Source organism: Dioscorea cayenensis, chromosome 7, assembly GCF_009730915.1.
Source record: "Dioscorea cayenensis subsp. rotundata cultivar TDr96_F1 chromosome 7, TDr96_F1_v2_PseudoChromosome.rev07_lg8_w22 25.fasta, whole genome shotgun sequence".
NCBI lineage: Eukaryota > Viridiplantae > Streptophyta > Magnoliopsida > Dioscoreales > Dioscoreaceae > Dioscorea > Dioscorea cayenensis.
In genome coordinates this window covers 29,656,010-29,676,952 of record NC_052477.1, presented here as the reverse complement: position 1 = coordinate 29,676,952, position 20,943 = coordinate 29,656,010, and the positions used below count along the sequence as shown (strand labels likewise).

Here is a 20,943-nt window from a genome sequence, read left to right as displayed (position 1 = left end):
GCAACAACTCCTTCGCCCGTTACCAAACAAAGATAAAAGACATATAAAATAGCAACACGCTCACGGACAGTGGGAAATCACCATCCGATAGATTAATTGAGACCAAATCTCGAGGCACAGTCTACGGTGGATATAAGCTCATATGATCGCACATAGACAACGTGAACGGGCCCCTTGTCCTCTATATATAGAGGAAGAGCGAATGGTCTTCGGTGCAAGTAGAGGAGTTTTTTTCGACTTCTTTGTTTGCTTCCCTTCCCGGAAGGTGAGCGTTTCCCCAACGCCATCCTCTCGCCGTCATCGCCCCGATCATCGCTCTTTGGTATGCTTTTTTGATCCTCTCACCGAACACCTCTTGATTCCAATTTCTTGTTTTGATTTTGCCGATCGTGATGATCCACCTGTGAATTCCTGTGCCTGCTTTCATCCGATCGGTTTCCGACCTGGAAATGATGTTTTTTGTGGTGTTTTTATTGTTTTCTTTTGTTATTGTAGTTGGATTTTGATGGATCGTGTCGGTTTTCTGTGAATCTCGTGGTCTGTGGCTTCTTTTTGGTGTCTGTTCGGTGATTTTGGTCCAAGTTTGAGGTTTTGAGAATCGGGTTGTTATTTTGATGTTTTTAACCTGGATTTGGTAGGATCTATCTGTTATTTCTTTGATTCGGATGGTGCTTCCTGATTTTTATGCTTGGAGGCTAACTGATGTGTTTCTTTTCCCCTGTGCAGACTGGAATGGGTTTTTTTGTTTGTTGATTGGATTCAGGAGGTTTTCTTTGGTTTTTGTTAGTTAATTTTAAGTTGGGATTGTTAAGTTTTGCTGAGACTTACTGATTGGTTTTCTAGGATAAGAAATGTGACTATTGTGACTATTGTCTCATGATGATTTTTGTAAAGGTTGGATTTTGTGCTCTCTAGTTACCCTTTGCTTCTTTTTCATGCTAATTTTAAATTAAGTTGTCATGAAATGAATGTTATTGTTCATGAACTAACCTGCTAGATTAATCTGAATGTTACCATTTTGTGAGGCAGCCTACAAATGGTAATGCTGCGCTGTTTAGGTGTTAGTTCATCAACTCTGTTAAATGAATAACGATAGTCAAGCTTTGTGGAAGGATCAAAATAACACTTTTGATGTTTCTGCATGCATTTTATTTGTTATCAGTGAGGTGCATACTTGTGTAGTAGTCTGGAAGCTTGACTTGCAACTGACATTCTTATCCTCTAGGAATGTGCTTGTGCTTGAATTTTCTATTCACTAATTTCTATCAAGAAAACAGGTTGCCTCAACATAATTGCATAACAAATTGTCCAATGTTGGAATGTTTAGTTTTTTGAAAGATGATGATTTTGTGAAACAGATGATATATTCTAAATACAAGGAAGAGGGCTGCATGTTTCAATCAATTGCCCATTTTGTTACACGCATCTCTCATTCTGACATTAATGCTGCCTCATACAATTTATCTTTTTGGGTATACTGTATGGAGTGATCTTAGACATGTTTAGATGCTCATGCACATGACTGTGTCAAAAGCATCAGTTGACTTGACCATTTGCAGGTTTTTCTAGGTGATTTACTGTATTTGCTGATTACACATGTGCTGCATCATGGAAAACCTCATGTACTTTGTGTTGAACACTGAATCTTGGAATTCTTCAAGGTCTTCAACTATAGTTTGGGACAGTATTTGTACATAGGTGAGGTAGGTTTTATAATTTGACCTCTGTATTGTAAATTTTGGTAGTCAAGTCATTGAGCAGAATTCTTTGTTCCTTCGTTAGATTCTCCATTGTCCTATAGAGTGATAACATTAGTGTTTATTAAGTTTCTGTGCTTCATGCTATGTTAGTTGTTTTTGGTAACAAATCTTGAGATAAATAAGCATACTTGATCCTGTCTCTTTTCCCATAGGCCTAGTTCTGTAAGAAAGGCTAGGTTTTTTTATTTGGCTTTTCCTTATTTCTCTCCTTTTATAATTTTCCAATTTATACCTAAGGTTTTGGGGAAGAAGGTTTCTTATGAATAGGTTTATATCATAAGGATCTGTGATAGGATAGACTCTTTTCAGGGGTTGGTTTGTTGCTAGTGTTCTTTGTAACAGTATCAACTGAATTTTAAATGCTGTTGCAGGCGCTTTGTTGGCCTTCTTGAGCCCTACAGGAGTGGATTTATAGTTGATATCTTGAGTTCCTTCAAGACTCATTATGTGTGAAGTGTGTGAAGTGGACTTTGAGGCTTTACTAGATCAACCTCTTACTTGGAGGGTTGAGCCATACTGTCATGTTCTGGTTGATTTGGGGGATAAGTGTTCCAAGAACGCCAGAACTTCCTTTGAAACAAAGAATATTTGTTTCTTGGACCTAACATGGTTATCTGCAAAGCAAGGTGTGAGTTTCTTCCTAACTTTGGGGATCATAGGATGTTGGTGTGCTAGCAATTCTGCTGGCCATTTCTGTCATTAATTTCCAGCAAAGCTTATTATGCAGTGAATGGTTCATGGAGTCAGTATGTCTAGATTTGACTTAGCTGACTACTGCTACACCTTTATCCATTCACATCTTGCAGCTATTTCTTGCTGCAATCAAGCCCGGTATTTAGTTGGCATGGAAAAGAGATATTCTACAGGATGGAGTGGTCTGATTGCTTTTTATTTCAAGGGTGGTGTTTGCAATGTTGGTTAGCATAATGGAAAACAGCTTATGGATCTGAGTTATAGAAAAACATTTTTTCAGCCATTATCTGGTTGTCATTTTGTTGCTAACTGGTTAGAGATGAGAAGGAAAAGCTGCATATGGCCAGGAGTAATAATATCTTTATATTTCTAATGTGCCACAAGTGTTAACTTATTCTAAAATTTTCATTCATCTTTTATTGATATGCAAAGCTTATCATGGAGAAACTGTTCTAATTTTAAGGTGTCTGAATGGGTTTGAGCATTGTTTGATACAAGTAAAGGCATTCCTAGCTATAATTATTAGAGCATGTGCTTTATTTCATTTTATACTGATCTGAAACTCAGTTAATGACCTGTTCTGTTAGTTGTGGTTTCTATCTAATTGACAAAGAGCCATCTAATATACCATTTCAAACCTAATAACAGATGCAGTTTCTTTTGACTACAAGTTCTTTTTGTAAATTAAATATCACCTCTTGATATCTTCATGGATTTTGACTGAAATGCATACTAAATGTTCATCTTTCTCCATTTTGACATGTGCTAGCATCACAAACAATAAAAATTACTTTAATAAATTATCTTTTTAGTTGATTTTCATGATATCCTATTATTTAATTTTAAGCTCATGCACAATTTGAGATGATTATCATTGAATTTACCATTCTGGATCTTTTGCTTTTCTAGACATGATTGTTTTATTAATAGGAATTTTCCTAGTTATGTGATTGGCAGTAAGTTTTGTTGGTATAATTACTATTGAAGCATCTGAGGTAATCTTCAACAAGTTTAACTTATTTTCAATAAGAAAAACTGCCACTTGACTGTCAACTATTTTATAACTTGCATGGCTTTAGATGATGAGGATGTTGAGTTGTTGTTGCCAGGGTATAATAGGAATATTTTTCTTTATTAGGAATTTCCTTGTTTCTTTTTTAGTTTTTTTGGCCTATAATCTATTGTCATCTTTCTCATCATAATAGAAGTGAGATGTTTAATAATGACTGTTGGTAAGGTTTGTTTTTCAAGGCAGGTCCTTCTTTGAGTTCCCTTCTTCCAGGTTTGATCTGACATTGGAGTATTATGATCTCATCTTCATGTAATATATATCAACTCCCGCAATTTACATTGTTGAGGATTGATCAATTTTTGTGCTTTGATTGTTTGGTTGAACCATTAATTTTTTAAATTTTCCAGTAGTGCTTATGCTAGTTTAATGTAATAGTCCAGCCTCTATTTAGATTTTTGGTACTTTGCTTAAACATTTAAATGCTATTTTCCATTGGAGAAGATCAGTTTTACATTTTAAAACATGATATTAATGATTTGACTTGGCAGGGTTCTTGTTCTGATTGTTTATCTGCATTATAACTCTTGTGCCATTCTCTGGGGCATCAACACTCAATAACAGCCCAACAGGCATAGCCTCTTGTACTCGTCTCGGAATGTCTGAAATGAATCATATTCAAATATGGGATTATCAGATCTCTGATTCCCATGCAAACTCAGGTATACATGCTGCTATTTTGGTTATGCTTATCTAAACCACAATTTTATAGAACAGTGATGTGGAAGTAAATTTTTTATAATTGCAGAAAATGCTCCCCTTTTGCTTCCTAGCAATAACATAGAACCCAGTGAAGTGAATTCCATTACGCTTTTGAACAGCGGACTGAGATTAAATGATCATATACCCGCAAGTGTCAGTGCAGACTGTTCAGGTTTCATGGCAGCTCCAGCAACCTCACATGTCCCACCCATGCATTCTTTGTCAGTCGGGAGCTCCAGTCAGCTTCCGCCAAATTATGTTCATTATGGGAACTCTTATCATGTTGGTTTTATTGCCGAGGACAACAACAATATAGGCAATACCCATGCTGACAATCGTAGGGCTGGTTTTAAAAGAAAAGGCCCAGCTACTGCTATGGTATTTGATGAAGGAAATAGCTCTGGGTATTACAGCGGAGGAAGTTCTTCCAACTTTTCTATTCCTCCTGATCATTTGTCATCAAACCCTGTCCCAGCTCCTCCTCAAACTGCAGCTTGGAATCCAATGCATCGTGCTCCCTGGTTATAGGATCAACACTCTCCCTGTAACAGAGGAAGCACCTCAGAGAAATGTTAGGAGGCGACATAGCCTTGCTTCCCATCATGAAGCTCCAGTCAACACTTCATCTCACAATTCCTACCCAACCGGGAATGTTTCTGGTTTGCAGTTGGCTGGCCAATCAAGCCAAACTCCGGCACCAGTGGTTTTTCAGAGAAGGATATTCCCTTCAGGTGTAAATTCTAGTTTGTTCATTCACACCATATTTGATCCTTTAATTTGTATGTCTCTTCTAATAGTTTTCCCTTTTGCTCTTGCCTCGCAGGAAATGGTTTTCCAAATGTCAATGTTGAGACTAATGGTGCATACCTACCTGATGCTTCTCGAAGTAGAAATCCAAGGGCGCCAATGCCAATTCATTATGTGCCTCCTGGACAAGTCACGTTAGCAGATCGAAGTGCCCATGATCCCAGAATTCTTCCGAGTTCAAGCTACCCAACCATGAGTTTTATGGCCACTTTGGAAGAAAGATTACGGTCAGGAAGGGAAGCTATTGTACCTCCCCGAAATTCTAGGCCATTATCTATTGCAGGGCACGGCGGTGAGAGGAATGGTAGGGGAAGGAACCTCCAAGATAGATTTCGATCTTCCACTGATGAGGCCAATGTGCGCAATAGATTGGTTTCTGAGGTAAATCACTTTTTATTTGCTAGTTAACATTTATTATCATCGTTTTCCTTGGCTGTAACACAGTCATGCTATGATTATCGAAGGGAGCGGTAATGATTGATCGATTCTACGACTCTTGGAGAACGCTTGATCACCACAGGGACATGAGATTGGACATAGACAACATGAGCTATGAGGTGATTGAAAAAAATTCTTCTTTTGCCACTTTCTATTTTGGCATTCTACTTAACTCTTGTGTAAGTCTCAAATTATTCGGATCGGTCAAACAGGAATTACTTGCGCTGGAAGAGAGTATAGGGAATGTCAACACTGGTTTGTCTGACGAGGCAATCTCAAAGTATTTGAGACATACAATATATTGTTCTCCTGATCAGATCACCGACAATCAACAGGAAGAGCGTTGCGCCATCTGCCTGGTAAGTTGAAAGTTCAAATAGAACTCGATATTTTGAAATGCTTGAACCTCAACTGAGTATCCGTGTATCGGTATCTAACTTTTCTGAGACATTTTTTCTTCAGGAAGAATACGAAGACCGGGCAAATCTCGGCGTACTGAACTGCCGACATGAATTCCATTTCGGTTGTATCAAGCATTGGTTGCAGATTAAGAATGCCTGCCCAATCTGCAAAGCTTCTGCAACAGACACCAGGAAGGACAAACAAAAGATCCATTTGTAACTTGAAAATTTCTACTAAAATTATCCTGCTCTTTTTTGTTATTGTGTGCATTCGAAGCTGTTGTAAGAACAAAGTATGTATCAACAGATATTTACAAGCGTTTCCAAAATTAATTTCTTCATTTTTCTTGAAGTGCTTTAATTTATGGGACTCTAATTTATAGAACCTCTGGAGGATTAAGTTCTTATATTATTATTATTATAACATATTTTGAAAATATTGAATATATTAGATAATATTAGATGTAAAGACGGTTCGTGGTAATGTAGAAAGATTAACACATTTGATATTATACGAGTGATAAGATAATATTATATTATTAAGAAAGTTAATAATCTTATTACCATCAAATTTAGTGTCTATTTTGAATTATTAAATATGTGATAATTTCATAACACAATAATAAAATATTCCCAATAATAAAAGTTACCAACTAAACATAGTTATATCAAATTACGACAATATTTTTAACCATATAATATTCTCATTTATATTACCACAGTTATTTATGTTACATAGTAATATATTATTACCACGAACCAAACAAATACCCCAAAAAAAAACCTAAATACAGCCAAAATGAAAATATGAGAAACTTTTATAAATAAAAAAATATCATCCATGAGAATTTCTCTCCAAAAATTATTCATCAAAAATCATTGGACTTTATTGCAAGATTTTATAAATTTAAAAAAATGAAAAACATGCAACTCGATTCGCACACGTGGCAAACAGCCATTGGAGATTGCAACGTGTTCAATAGCGAACCAATGTATAAAATTGGTGCCTTTTTTTTTTTGGATCATTGAATTAGCGCACCAAAAATTCAGGGTTTGGGGCTTGGATTCAGTGGAGAAGGGGATCCTTCTCTTCTCTCCTCTTTCTCTAATGGCGTCGGTGAGGCCCTTCTTGGGTCCTGGACGGCTGTTCTTGCTTCTTGCCATCCATATGCTGGCCGCCTTCCAATTTCTCTACGTCGTCTGCCATGGTTTGTCTTCAGATTCATTGTAGTTTTTGTGTAGATTAAGTTATTGAGTGTTTGCATTGATGTTTCTCTTATGGAAACAATTGTGTGGTTGCATGCTTTTGCTAAGTCAAACCTGAAGAGAATCCCGCTTTCCAGATTGTTATTTGTGTATAAAAATTGAATCTTTGAATTAGGTCAGAGAGAACGCGTGCTTGGAAATGAGAAGAAAAGAAGATTTTCCTATGTTTGATTCAATATATCATTGTAATATTCTTGACCATAACTGTTTATGTGATCTGCAGAAGATGCTGCCTCTTTGTTGAGAAGAGCGTCTGAAACATTGAAGGCGAAACAGTATGGTGAGGCGCTAGGACTTCTGAATGCTGCAATTGAATCGGATCCTAAGCTTTCGGAGGCTTATTTGCAGCGTGCTTCTGTTCTTCGCCATCTGTGTAGGTAATACAGCGTAATGTTATTGTTGTTTTAACTTTTCAATGGAGTTGCTATCACCTTGAGACTCTTGATCTCTATTGCTATTTGGAAGTTATTTAAATTTTAACTTCACTTGTAGTTAATTTTTTGTGGTCAAATTAGTGTGTGCCCTTTTGCCATATGGTCCTTACTCCTGACTTAGATGAATGTAGCACAGATGGGGTGGTTTTTTTTGTATGCAATATGAGAAGAACAGGAACAGGATCCTAAATAACCAAATAATAAAAAAATAAAATAAAATAAAATAAAATAAAATATGGAAGATGTAGTTATCATGGATGACAGTGGCTTTCTCAACATAATTTTCATGTTTGTTTTGGGTTCTTATACATTGCATCGTGAATGGTAGGAACTAGGAAGGATCCCATAAACAATTTCATATTCTCTGTCTTTCAGCTGTTCCGTATTGTTATTTTCTATATGCTAGACCTTTAAAAGTGACAAATGTGTGAAAAATATGATTATTATATGTTATTGGACTTATGAAAGGTAAGCTAGTTGATTTCCATGAGAAATTGGGTTTTGATGGTACATGGACATATGTCACATCCATATCCTTGAGTCCTTGACAACCCAAAGGTGATAGTTTCTGGTATCTTGGCATAAATTAGTCATAAACAGTCGACATGTTACATGATGATGATGTTTGCTTTACTTCATATTGTTTGATCAAAATTGTTTGCTAATTGTGAGTGATGTAGATTTGAAGAATCTGAGGTGAACTACAAGAAGTTTTTGGATCTAAAGCCTGGAACTTCTTCTGCAGAAAAGGATCTGTCTCAGTTATTACAAGCACAAAGTGCATTAGATTCGGCATATAGTCTTTTTGAGTCAAATGAATACTCTAAAGCTTTGGATTACATTGACAAAGTTGTTCTTGTATTTTCTCCTGGTTGTTTGGAGGTATTTATTCAAATTAATCTTCTCCTTAAAGTGTTTGGGAAAAGAAATTTTTTATACTTGTCATGTATTAATTGTGCTTCATATATTTAGGCAAAGTTCCTTAAAGTGAAATTGTTGTTGGGAGTGAAAGATTACTCAAGTGCTATTACAGAGACTGGGTACATACTCAAAGAAGATGAGAATAACTTGGACGCCCTATTGCTTCGTGGTCGTGCATACTATTATCTCTCCGACCATGATGTAGCTTCCAGGTTTGTTTGATAAAACCTTTCACATGAATCATATATCTTGGAGCTCTAAATGTCTCTTGCCAAGGTGTAAAACTTTTGTAAGAATTAGTGAAATAATTAGTGTTTATTCCTTTAAGTTGCCTGAGCATGGTGACATGTAGTTTGCAGCGCTTTTATTTTCTGTTATTCCTTGTTGGAAAGAGAACAAAAAAATACACTTGGGTTTGAAATTTGGTATACTTACTATGCTCGTCCATTTTTCTTCAGGCACTATCATAAAGGACTGCGGCTGGATCCTGAACATGCTGAACTGAAAAAAGCATATTTTGGATTGAAAAATTTGTTGAAGAAGACTAAGAGTGTATGTTAAATGTTTGAAGGCTGGATGAGTTTGGATGACCTTTACTGTTGTCACCATGATTACTTTATGCTTCAATTGTTACACCTGGGTGCATGTCATTTTTGCAGGCAGAAGACAATGCTGCAAAGGGTAAACTGCGTATGGCTGTGGAGGACTTCCGGGCAGCTCTTGCTTTGGACCCAATTCATACTGCACATAATGTGCATCTTCACCTTGGTTTATGTAAGGTCTTGGTTGATCTTGGCCGAGGAAAGGATGCTGTCGACAGCTGCACAGAAGCACTTGAGATTGATGGAGAGCTTGTTGAGGCTCTTTTTCAGGTCTGTTAGGATGGATTCTTTTTGCAAGAGTATATCCAGATATACTTGTTTTGAACCACTCATCCATTTATAAGTGAAATCCCAATTACCAACTGGTGTTGCTTGCCAGTTACACATGATGAGCCTAAATTTATATGCCCTTATACAATTTGCTCAAGAATGAAACCCAGCCTCCTTTAAAGCTTGAAGTTGCTTAAAGTGAGCTAAGAATCTGTATGATCTAGTACAATAAACCTTAAGGTTAAGGCTTGTGACTGTTGAACATCACAACTTGAAGAAGGTTATTCATTGTCAGGAGGTCTCTTTTATTTGTTTGCTCAGGTTGGGCTTCAGTTTTTCTCACAAGCGCCCTAGATTTTATCCATATGTATATATATATATATATATATATATATATATATGTCAAGCACAGATTGCCCTATCATGTCAATTTTATGTTTTGGTCTTGCATTATTAACTTAACCGCTATTGTATCTTTTACTTCCTTTACAGCGAGGCAAAGCTAAACTTATAACGGAAGACTGGGAGGGGGCTGTGGAGGATCTGAAGTCAGCAGCTCAAAAGTCTCCCCAGGTGTGTTATGTAGCTTTTATGGACACTTTCGAAATGATCAGATACTGTTGTTTTTACTGTGACCTTCCTTTCCATCTGATTGAGTTCCATATATAAATTTTTTTTTTCCAACTTGGTGTTTGGCCTCTTCATATATCATGTTGGACATATTAGACCTGATGACATTGAAATTTTGAAATGATAGTTATGAGTTAATTTGATAAATATCTTCAGATTACTTAAATAATTAGGAATTGTGAAAATTTATACTTGTGAAAGCACTTGTGTGTGTGTGTGTGTGAGTGTGTTGGATTTTGGTGCTGTTGTATGCTAATTCTGAATATACCTCTCAAGGCCTGGATTAAACTTTGGAACTTGATTTTAAGTTTAATAGTAATGTTACTAATGAGGACCATAAAAGCAGATTGCTAATTAACATCTTAGAGTGTTCATATATATTTTGAGTCATGTATTCTCGAAGTCATAACTGACAGTTCTTGTCATTTGTTTTCATATAAAAGCTTGTTTGTCAACCATTACTGCATCTTATTGAAGATAAACTGGGAATATTTGGATCTATATAAACTTCTCTAGTCATAATGGATATCCTGAATTTACAGGACATGAACATCCGAGAAGCACTTAGGAAGGCTGAGAAGTCATTGAAGTTGAGCAAACGCAAGGATTGGTACAAAATCCTGGGGATTCCCAAGACCGCTTCCGTTGCGGAAATTAAACGTGCCTACAAGAAACTTGCATTGCAGTGGCATCCAGATAAAAATGTGGACAACAGTGAGGAAGCAGAGGCCCAGTTTCGCGAAATTGCTGCTGCATATGAGGTAAATCTAAAAGTTGGCTTCCACAGTCGTCATCTTAATATGGTTAATGCTACTTGAGTTATTAATTACAAAAGATCAATAGACACAGCAAATGAAAATGGTAGCTGCAAGATCATTTCTTTGTTTCTAGAGCTACTTGTTCAATCATATCCTAGAAAACAAATGAAAACTTGAGTAAAAGCCCTAGGTCCTTCATATTGATTGAATAAATTGGATTTCTGATTCTAAGTTCTTGCCATTCTTTGGAAGGTACTCGGCGATGAAGATAAGCGTGTAAGATACGACAGAGGTGAGGACATTGACGACATGGATACGGGAATGGGAGGTGGCGGCGGTGGCTTCAATCCCTTCGGCGCCGGAGGACAACAATTCACCTTTCACTTTGAAGGTGGATTTCCCGGCGGAGGATTCGGCGGCTTCAATTTTTGATCACGTCCATGTTGAGGCCTATTTTTTTTTCCCTTTTGCCGAGGGTTGCTTACTGACCCAAAGAGGCACAAGAAAAGAAATACAATTATGAGGTTAGAACCCTTTCAAGAACTGACTACTGACACAACAAATGGACTCAAAAGCCAGATGAACTTTGTAGCATGTTATTATTTTGTATCTTAGTCTTTTTTGCTGGATCTTAAATTGTAAAACAAAACTATTGAGTCCATTGTTGGTAAATGGTATACATCTTCAATTCCTTTTTTTGCTTCACCATTAATCAATCGATCAAGCATGAATTCTCCAAAACAAGTACCATTATATTTATTCAAATAAACTCTCCAGAATAAACCTCAAAAGGTCTCTTATATTAAAAACACTTGAAAATAAAAGCTAGTGAAACAGAGAAGCAGCAAATGAAAGAAGTTGACCAAAAAGGTCAAGTCAACCTCACCGTCGAACGCCGGCGGCGGCGGCGGCGGCGGCATCTTTGGCGACACCAAACTCATGAACCCTGAGAAGCAACTCAACAGCAGCAATCAAGAAATGAACAGCTTGCATGGGCTTCAACATCTCCACAATCTCCTTCATCGTCTCCATTCTCAACCCATCCGCCTTCTCTAGCACTCTCTCCATATCTCCTCTCCTCCTCTTCATCTCCTCCTCCATCTTCTCCACCATCTCCACCTCCCTCTCCACCATCTCCGTCATCACATCCACCGCCTCCACCATCTTCCTGTTCGCCACCTTCTCCTGCACCTTCGCTTCCTCCTCCGTTATCTCTCTCTCCTTCTTTATCACCCTCCTCTGCAACTCATCCACCATCTTCAGCTGCTCCGGCGAAAGTCCGGCCAAATCCCTCGTCTCCATCCCACTAATAACTTCATTCAACTTCAACTCGAACTGGATCCCTGACTTTGAGTAGAGGATATGAACGGCCGAGCTCGGCCTCCACCCTCCGACCCAGATAAACAGGTTCTCCGTCGAGCTCGTCCACTTCGGCGAGAACATCGCCACCACGTCCCTCTTCGCAGACTGCCCTTTTGCTTTGTAGTAGTACTCGTAGTGTTCCATCACTCGAATGATGAGTTGCCGGAGCCGGAGTTCTTCGATCTCAGCGGCGGCTTCGGAACCCGGTGCTGGCTCTGCGGCGGCTTCTCGGAGGGCTTGGAGGTCTCGGTCTTGCTCTGCGAGCCAGCACTCGAAGAACTTTGAGAAATGCTCGCTTGTGGACGCCATTGTTGCAGCTCGAGGACGAAGCTCTTGTTCTTCTTTATATACGTCGTGCGTGTGAGATGAAGGGTCAGGATGAGGCTTTGGTGGGGCCCGCATAAGTAATGTGCGGCTGAGATTTCTTGGGATGTGGGCCGTGAGGTCCAATGGGTTTTGTATCAGTGGCTGAGGCATGACCAATTGGAGAGTTTGACACTGAGTGAGGGGTTTGAGCTTATACTAAACAGGAAACAGCATGTCAACCAATTAGATTTAGAACGTCTTCAGTGTCCGAAACGTGTCGGGTTTTTATTGGTTGGGTTTGAACTCTTCCTGTTTGAAGGAAATAGAAGAGCATGGGAATGGAATCTATGGGCGCACCAAAAGTACATGTTTGGCGTGCTTGGTTCCGGAGGCGGTATCATCTTCAGTCTATCTGAGCCGGTCCCATATGGTGTTGAGATTCGTGCTGAAGAAATAAACGGTTGAGATTAGGTACGGAAAATCTAGACGCTTTTTGCACGGATTGATACTTTTACACACAAATTCAATGAATAGAGTGGTTCCTTCATGGACAAGGTTTAGATTTGATTGGTAATGGATGGGCAAGTTGATGTTGCTATAAAAATCTTAGAAAACCAACAAATGAACAGTTAATAAATGCATAAAGTTGGCACCTTTGTTTTTTAAATTGTTATTGGTGCATGTAAGTTTTGTTACTTGATTTTTTTTAATATAAATATAAATAAATCACAGGTCAAAAAGATAAGTACACATAACTAGTTAAAACACATGTATTTTCATATTATATGAGCTGAGATTTAAATCAGTTTTTTTTAATGGAACAAAAAAATTTTAATAATAAATCCGATACTAATAAACTAAACTGTGATTGATTTTTAGAAAAAAATTTTAATTAAAATATATTGTTATAAAAATAATTTTGAATTATTCTTTCATTGATTCTCTCCGGTACAATACGGATCTCTCACATTGAAAATTATGAAATAAATTGAAAATTATAAAAATACTTTATTAAAATAAATATATAATAAAAATTAAATTGAAAATACTCTAGTAAAAAAGGGCCATGGTATTATACTATTATACTATTTGAGTGGTTTTAAGGATTGGTTGTCATAAACTAAAATTGAAAGAAAAAAAAATAGAAGGATATCATTGTATGCATTTAATCATCCTCATCATCATCATTATAATCTCACGTGAATTTCTTTTCTTTTTTTTTTAAATGTGGTTATTTAAATTTTATAGAGGCCATTATTGATCTTCAGCAAAACTATATGCCGGAGTAATATGTTTTTTTTTAGTGGATATTAGGGGTGTATATAAGTGGCGGAGTTATTCTCTCAATGCATTATTGTTTTCATCTTATATGAACTGATGGTTGAACCCAGTCCATATGATACAAATATCCTATTCAGAGGACTATGTGCTAAGAAATTAAGATGTCGTTGGTAATATATACATATATATATTGACAATAGACGATAAACACTCTCACCTAAAGATTTATCAAAAAGACAGGTAGGTATAAATGTGTATTAATTATGATGTTTTATCGATTCTCTAGAGGCTTATTAACTCTAGTAAGCACTATATGAGGTAATGAAAGTCGGTAACATGTATAGGCCCACATGATTTACAAAGATTATACCGAACTAATAAATTTTTTTACTATATAATTTTTAAGAGAAAAATATAATTCTTCACACAGGGGATCCATCGAAATCGGTTTAAATAGTATTATAAATAGTACCTTAGGTCTCGGAATAATGCATGAACAATACCATTTGGAGGGAGGGTTTTTAAATCCACACATGTTCTGGTTGTCCATGCACTATTAAATGCTTTTTATTATTATTATTATTATTATTATTATTATTATTATTTTTTATTTTATTTTATTTTTTTTTGAGAAAGACAACTAGCACCAAAATCCCAGAGACGTGCACATGTGGGGAGTAAAGTTTAACGCCGACCCACGTGTCCTCACTTTGCACAGGACATGAGATTCGATACCGGGTCTTCTTCAAAATGAACGTCCTACCCAAAGGACTCTATACTAATTGACTCAAACGCCATTAGTTTTTATTATTGGACTAACCAAGTGTGGGCATATATTATTCTAAATTGAATGGAAAATATACATATTTAGGAAAAAAAATCTCTTCACAGGATTATAATTTTGGTGAATCCGCCAAGTAAGCTTGAGAGGGATAAATGCACTACTTTTTGTTTGTTTCCTCTTTTTTCGTCTCTTAGACATGCATTTGAGAACAATGTATACTTTTGGGTCAGTTTTATTCCTTCCATTCATACACTTTGAGAAACCATAGATTTTTTTTCCTGTCTTTTTTTAATTACTTGCATGTATATTGGCTGTTGTCCTCTCTCGGACATATATTCACACAGTCCTTGGAGATAGATGCTAATGCTTTAAGCTTAAAGGGCTTAAATATACATGGAGACAGTAGCGGAACCGAATATAAAATTTAATGGTGCTGATTTTAAATTATAAAAATTATAAATATTTAAAATTTTAGGTAGAATACCTTAAATGGTCCCTTTACTTAGGTTATTTTACTTTTTTAGTCCTTTTACTTAGAAATGTTTCCAATTAGTTTCTCTACTCTTGAAAATGTGCCCATTTAGTCTTTTTATGCTTTGAAAATGACCTAATTATTCCCTATATTAGAGGGACTAGTTGAGAAAAGATTAATAGTAGAAGTATTAAATGAGCTCATTTTCAAAAATAGAGAGATTAGTTGGGAGTATTTCTAGTAGAGAGACTAAAAAGGTAGAGTGACCTAAGTAGAGGGATTATTTAGGGTATTATACCAAAATTTTATAGCACATATTATTTGTTTTTTTTAAACTATTGAAATAAAGAATATATGTAAAGCAGGGTACAAAAGATGTTGAATATTGGTTGTACATATCATTTGTCTCAAAAAAATTTTGAAAAAATATATATTCAAATGAGTTGAATATTCGATCTATAAATAGAATTTTTTTCCAAAACTAAACTGTTTTTTAATTAAAAAAAATACACTTAGTCAAATTATCTTTAATTTTAATAATTAAAAATTAAGAACATAGGTTTATTAAGAGCACTTAAATAAAAACTCAAAGGGGTCTAACTGAAGATTTTAACAAATATTTTTTTACAAATATAATTTTTAATATTTCATATATTTTTTTTAATATATATTTTAAATTATATGTATTAATTTATAAAACCATTTCACACTTTTCAAAAATATATATATAAAAAAAAATTGCCTAGCAGGGTAGCATCCACTGCCATTTCCAAGGGACAAGTCACAAAACAGAAAGGGAGGGGGAACACACCCCCACCCCACCCCCCTCTGCATGGAGATGATGAAGGGTGGTTTATCTGGAGTCATGGGATGCATGGAGACAATGTAGCATGGCAAGTGCATGAGAATTACCATAAGTTTAACCTTTTGTTGCCATATCAACAATTTGTTGAAACTTGGATGTTTATAGCTCTCAGTGATGCTAAAAACATGGGTGTTATTGGTGTTTATAATGGAAGGGTTGATATATTAACGCCTGATGCCGTGGTAACAGGTGAATGGTAGTATTATTAACTCTTATGTTAAAAAATAATAGTTTAATTTTTAATAATAAAAAAAGTTCAGTTTATTTATAATATATACTATTTAAAATATTGAAATATGTGTGAAGTTATTTATCCATAATATTAAAATAATGATAACTAATTGTAGTGCCCCTAATTGAGATGGATGTACATGAAATTTCTTTTTTAAGTTGATGTGGGGCTTATTTTGGATTTATTACACAATTAGAGTGGTTAGTGAATACCAAAATTAAAACGGTTAAAAAAACAAAAACAAAAAAATTTAAAAATTAAATCAGTAAAAACAGAAGATAAAAATATTTTTTTTAAAAGAAAAAGAAAAAGGCCACAAGTTGATTTAATTCTCACCCAATTTGATATCTAAACATGATCAAGTGGATAAGAATAAAGGTGGATAAATATTGGAATTATAATAAAAAATTTTGTTTAATGATAATTTATGTTTTAATATAAATCAAGGAGGATTATAATAATAGAGATAACTAAGAAATATTTTATAGTAATTCGGTAGTATTTTGTCTGATTCTTATAAGTCTTAATTCACAATTTATCCAAAACAGATAATGCTGCCACGTGTCACCAATCAAGAAGCGAAAACATTATCAAAATGCCCGCATAATAATAACACATAGATCACCGTCCATTTGCTTTGAGATTTGCGTCCATCTCCAATCACCCTCCATAGTGCCGTAGTTATCTCTCTTTCAATCTCCTACTCCACCTCGCTCTCTCTCTCTCTCTCTCTCTCTGGTTTGGCTCTCGCTCTCGCTTTCGCTTTCGCTCGATAGAGAAAACTCTTGAATCGAATCGCTGAAATCCGCTTCAACGATGCAGAGGATCTCCTCGGTGAGGCGTCTGGCGACGTCCCTTTGGAATCAGAGCTTGCGAAGGGCGTGCTTCTCTACCTCCCTCCTCTTCGATGATACCCAGAAGCAGGTTTTCAAAATTTCAATGCTCTATACTTTTTGTTAGAGTAGCGTGATCTTAATTTAATGAAAAAAAAAAGGATTTTTTTTTTTAGTCTTTTAGTTTGTAGTTTCTGTTGTTTTTAGCGTTGCAAGGATGAAAAAATTGCATCTTTTACATGGAAAAGAGCAGGGCTTGGCTTTTACTTCCAATGTTTTGATTGGTTTTGATTTGTTGTTTGTGAAGTTTAAGGACAGTGTTGCTCAATTTGCACAAGAAACTATTGCTCCACATGCAGCGGAGGTGGACAGGACGAATAATTTTCCAAAGGTGGTGTGTTTTTTATTTTTTGAAAAGGGAGTGTTTTTATTATATAGAATTTGTGAGAATTTCAGTGATGATATGTGATTTTGTTGTATTTATTCCAGGATGTTAACTTGTGGAAACTCATGGGCGATTTCAATCTTCATGGCATCACTGCACCTGGTAAAACTGTTGATCTTCAATTCCATTGTGCTCAAATATAATATTTTTACATTGTTGGGATTGTTTTGACCCGTTCCCAAATCCGTTGCAATGATATTAACTCTAAATTTTTTTTTATGTTATGAGTATGTGTTCTTCAAGTGGAGTTTAATTCTGTGTTTTTTTCTTATAGAGGAATATGGGGGCCTTGGGCTGGGTTACTTGTATCATTGCATTGCAATGGAGGAAATTAGTCGGGCTTCGGGATCTGTGGGACTTTCTTATGGTGCTCATTCAAACCTTTGCATTAATCAATTGGTGAATGGGCCTTGTTCCTTAGTTATATTATCTGATTACGGTAACAGTTATCTACTATATGAGCTAACAATTGTGTCTTTTCGTTAGGTGAGAAATGGAAACCCTATTCAGAAGCAGAAATATTTACCAAAGGTTCGCCTTTAACAGCACTTGAAAATTATCTTAATCTATTTTGTGCGACTTCTTTGTTGGATTGGATGTCATTACTTTGTATTCATAAAGTAATTGCTTTTCTGATTTTGGTTTATCATCATATGGCATATTTTATCTTTGTTGATGTAAATTTGATAATTCTAAGATTGCTTAATGATATAACTTTCCTTTTTTTGATCATTTGATCTCGTTTTGCTAATTATTATTCTCTTGCTTTTACATGAAGCTAATTAGTGGGGAGCATGTTGGGGCTTTGGCAATGAGTGAACCGAATGGTAAACTAAAGCAAGCAAAACTTGAGTGATTTTTTTTGGGGAAAGAGGGTTTTTATATTCTCATTTGTGCATTTTTTATTTCAGCCGGGTCTGATGTTGTCAGTATGAGATGCAAAGCTGATCGGGTTGATGGAGGTTATGTCCTAAATGGTAACAAGATGTGGTGTACAAATGGGCCAACTGCTCAAACATTGGTATTTGCTCCTATCCCATTGTCTACTCGAATCATCAAACCATTTATCATGATAGAAGGTGTTTTCATATCTTTTTATGGTATAGTTATATAGCAACATTTTCATCTGTGTATCTACGTTAATTTGTGCAGCACCTATAACTAAGATAATGCCAGTGAGACTAGTATTTCTATCATGAATGCTTCTGGTTAAATTATATTATTTTCCTTGTTCTTTGTCACTGATAAAGCAATTTTTGAACAGGTAGTTTATGTTAAAACAGACATTACTGCTGGATCAAAAGGAATCACTGCGTTTATAATCGAGAAAGGGATGCAAGGGTATTCATAATGCACTTTTCTTTGTCTGTCATTCTTTTTCTTTTTGTGTTTTGTTTTTGTTTTTTTTTTAGTGTGTGTGTGTGTGTGTGGAAATTGATCATTGGAAAATCTGGCTTTGTGTCAAATAAGATTTTAATATCACTCCCATGTGAAATAATATTAACTCTTTCAGACATAGGATAATGTGACTTTACTGATTTCTGAGAACATGATTCACACAAAAACATGCTACATTCTCCTTTGTTTTTGGCTTTTGAAGTGGTATGACTTAATTTGTAAGACAATTTGCAGGTTCAGTACTGCCCAGAAGTTGGACAAATTGGGCATGCGTGGAAGTGATACGTAAGTCAAATTGCTGCAGCTTGTATTTTAGGTGTTATCAATTAATTTAACTCCCTAATTTCTTTTAACGTGGATGGTACTGTCTCAGATGTGAGCTGGTTTTTGAAAATTGTTTTGTACCTGATGAGAACATTTTGGGAGAGGAAGGGAAAGGTATTTGTTAACGAACGCCTTTATTTAAGATGACCCTATGCAAATATCATTTCTGCCCGCCTGATTATGAATGCTGTTACTCAAGAAGATGATTCTTGCTGTATTATATGAGTTCATTGTAAACTAGAAGTAAAATAGAGATTCTCCAAGAATTATCTGTTTCCTATTATGTTTCCTTTGCCATACCAATTCGGCACGTGCATTGGACTCTATATTGGCACTCACTTGGGTTTTCGTTCAAATTTTTTCAATCAAATACATCGTGTTAGCTAGGTGTTTTAGAAAGCTTATCCTCATCTAATACATGATTATTTTCTGTAATGGAGTTAATTAACTTAATTATAGCCTAGTCAACAAATGATTTCAGGGGTTTATGTCATGATGTCGGGGCTTGATTTAGAAAGGCTTGTTTTGGCCGCCGGCCCTCTTGGTCTTATGCAAGCATGCCTTGATGCTGTTATTCCTTATGTTCGGCAGCGGGAACAGTTTGGCCGGCCGATTGGAGAATTCCAGTTAATACAGGTCTCTGTTATTTTTGTCTGAGAACTTATGCATACTGATTGTTACTTTTGAAGTTTTTTCAGTTGTATTGCACCATTCTGAACCATAAATTAATTGCAGGGGAAATTAGCCGATATGTACACTTCTTTGCAATCATCTAGGTAAAGCTTTCTTGCATTTTTTTGCTATGGTTTCACTCAAAAGCATCAACTGATTTGTTTTAATTTTCTCTTTTCAGAGCATTTGTGTATTCTGTTGCTAGGGACTGCGACAATGGAAAAATTGACCGGAAGGTATTCTTAAATTACTTTATGTCCATCACCATTTACTGTTAATGAATGGATCCATTTTTTTTGTGGCGTAATAATGTGGCGTTAAAAAAATGCCAATGTCCCAGATATAAACTCACATGTATTGTGCTCAAGGTTATTTATTTTACATGTCTGGATGTATTTTGCCTGGATATATGATTGTAAACACTCCCTCTGGAACTACTGTGATTCTCATGGTTTATCGTTGCTGGTGCACTATCGTATACTCATGAGCTATGATGATATTATATTGAGGGATTAACAATTTTTGCAGGATTGCGCCGGTGTTATACTTTTTTCTGCTGAAAAGGCCACACAGGTTGCTATTCAGGTATTGCTTATATTATGAAAACTTTATATGTTTATTTTTTTTTGTACATTTTTAAAAGAACAAAGCTTTGTAGTCTATAAACAAAGTTTAGGGCAAAGACTCCAGAATTGGTAAAACCGAATTGATACTGGATGATGAAGAAACTATATAATTCATCATTGTTCATCTTTATTTACCATTTGCGGTTCTGTTACATATCTATGTTAAAGTCTTGATTCTGTTTAAGCGAGATACATGGCATTGCAGGCAGTGCAGTGTCTCGGGGGCAATGGGTATGTGAATGAGTACCCAACCGGGCGACTATTGAGAGACGCAAAGTTATATGAGATAGGTGCCGGAACTAGTGAGATCAGAAGGATGATCATTGGTCGGGAGCTCTTCAAACAAGATTAAAAACAACCCTAAAACATACCGTCTGGCTTCACAAAACATATCATTAAGTTTCCGTCCATCATACTGACCTGGGTATGAAAAATCATGTCCATTTACAAAGCAATAGAGAACCTTCCATCAATCTTTTTTACCCCATCTTTCTGGAAATAGATTTATTCTGTGTAATATTTATGTTTCATTATGTTTATATAACTAAATTCAATCAAGAATAAAATCGTGAACTTTCGAGTGAATTCTGAG

The 20,943-nt window shown here is 35.8% G+C and overlaps 4 protein-coding genes across 8 annotated transcripts; 3 read left to right on the top strand and 1 right to left on the bottom strand.

Annotated features, from left to right (window-relative positions):
- The first annotated feature begins 203 nt into the window (after positions 1-203).
- LOC120264893 (probable E3 ubiquitin-protein ligase HIP1) lies at positions 204-6,215 on the top strand. 5 transcript variants are annotated; one of them, XM_039272780.1, is made up of 9 exons: positions 206-322; positions 1,570-1,698; positions 2,132-2,386; positions 4,014-4,184; positions 4,271-4,955; positions 5,048-5,412; positions 5,496-5,588; positions 5,682-5,828; positions 5,932-6,215. In XM_039272780.1, the coding sequence occupies exons 5-9, from the start codon at positions 4,550-4,552 to the stop codon at positions 6,088-6,090; spliced, it is 1,170 nt and encodes a 389-aa protein (XP_039128714.1). In that variant the 5' UTR covers positions 206-322; positions 1,570-1,698; positions 2,132-2,386; positions 4,014-4,184; positions 4,271-4,549; the 3' UTR covers positions 6,091-6,215. The 5 variants fall into 5 exon arrangements, with proteins under 5 accessions (XP_039128712.1, XP_039128714.1, XP_039128713.1 ...); XM_039272779.1 differs by having other exon boundaries at positions 1,570-1,703; XM_039272781.1 differs by having other exon boundaries at positions 207-322; positions 1,560-1,703.
- A 685-nt stretch (positions 6,216-6,900) lies between these two features.
- Positions 6,901-11,442, top strand: LOC120265486 (dnaJ protein P58IPK homolog B). The gene is made up of 9 exons (XM_039273417.1): positions 6,901-7,078; positions 7,360-7,513; positions 8,251-8,452; positions 8,543-8,703; positions 8,950-9,043; positions 9,151-9,363; positions 9,856-9,936; positions 10,536-10,754; positions 11,004-11,442. The coding sequence occupies exons 1-9, from the start codon at positions 6,979-6,981 to the stop codon at positions 11,181-11,183; spliced, it is 1,404 nt and encodes a 467-aa protein (XP_039129351.1). The 5' UTR covers positions 6,901-6,978; the 3' UTR covers positions 11,184-11,442.
- A 45-nt stretch (positions 11,443-11,487) lies between these two features.
- LOC120265322 (protein DOG1-like 3) lies at positions 11,488-12,422 on the bottom strand. The gene has a single exon (XM_039273192.1). The coding sequence runs from the start codon at positions 12,420-12,422 to the stop codon at positions 11,634-11,636; it is 789 nt and encodes a 262-aa protein (XP_039129126.1). The 3' UTR covers positions 11,488-11,633.
- Positions 12,423-16,764: 4,342 nt separating this feature from the next.
- LOC120264503 (isovaleryl-CoA dehydrogenase, mitochondrial) lies at positions 16,765-20,936 on the top strand. Its single transcript, XM_039272317.1, has 15 exons — positions 16,765-16,977; positions 17,194-17,277; positions 17,376-17,433; positions 17,606-17,730; positions 17,818-17,862; positions 18,110-18,158; positions 18,243-18,352; positions 18,596-18,672; positions 18,964-19,014; positions 19,103-19,167; positions 19,535-19,689; positions 19,789-19,829; positions 19,907-19,961; positions 20,254-20,310; positions 20,557-20,936. The coding sequence occupies exons 1-15, from the start codon at positions 16,870-16,872 to the stop codon at positions 20,701-20,703; spliced, it is 1,227 nt and encodes a 408-aa protein (XP_039128251.1). The 5' UTR covers positions 16,765-16,869; the 3' UTR covers positions 20,704-20,936.
- The last annotated feature ends 7 nt before the right edge of the window (positions 20,937-20,943 follow it).

What these genes read in the sequence shown, in the direction of transcription:
- LOC120264893 (XM_039272778.1), top strand. Translation starts at nt 4,550, where the DNA reads ATGCTGACAATCGTAGGGCTGGTTTTAAAAGAAAAGGCCCAGCTACTG. An exon ending in GCAATAGATTGGTTTCTGAG is followed by an intron (nt 5,413 to 5,495) that starts GTAAATCACTTT and finishes TGATTATCGAAG; the next exon opens with GGAGCGGTAATGATTGATCG. An exon ending in AGCGTTGCGCCATCTGCCTG is followed by an intron (nt 5,829 to 5,931) that starts GTAAGTTGAAAG and finishes TTTTTTCTTCAG; the next exon opens with GAAGAATACGAAGACCGGGC.
- LOC120265486 (XM_039273417.1), top strand. Translation starts at nt 6,979, where the DNA reads ATGGCGTCGGTGAGGCCCTTCTTGGGTCCTGGACGGCTGTTCTTGCTT. An exon ending in TGTTGAAGAAGACTAAGAGT is followed by an intron (nt 9,044 to 9,150) that starts GTATGTTAAATG and finishes TCATTTTTGCAG; the next exon opens with GCAGAAGACAATGCTGCAAA. An exon ending in TTGTTGAGGCTCTTTTTCAG is followed by an intron (nt 9,364 to 9,855) that starts GTCTGTTAGGAT and finishes CTTCCTTTACAG; the next exon opens with CGAGGCAAAGCTAAACTTAT.
- LOC120265322 (XM_039273192.1), bottom strand. Translation starts at nt 12,422, where the DNA reads ATGGCGTCCACAAGCGAGCATTTCTCAAAGTTCTTCGAGTGCTGGCTC.
- LOC120264503 (XM_039272317.1), top strand. Translation starts at nt 16,870, where the DNA reads ATGCAGAGGATCTCCTCGGTGAGGCGTCTGGCGACGTCCCTTTGGAAT. An exon ending in GGACGAATAATTTTCCAAAG is followed by an intron (nt 17,278 to 17,375) that starts GTGGTGTGTTTT and finishes TATTTATTCCAG; the next exon opens with GATGTTAACTTGTGGAAACT. An exon ending in ACTTCTTTGCAATCATCTAG is followed by an intron (nt 19,830 to 19,906) that starts GTAAAGCTTTCT and finishes TTCTCTTTTCAG; the next exon opens with AGCATTTGTGTATTCTGTTG.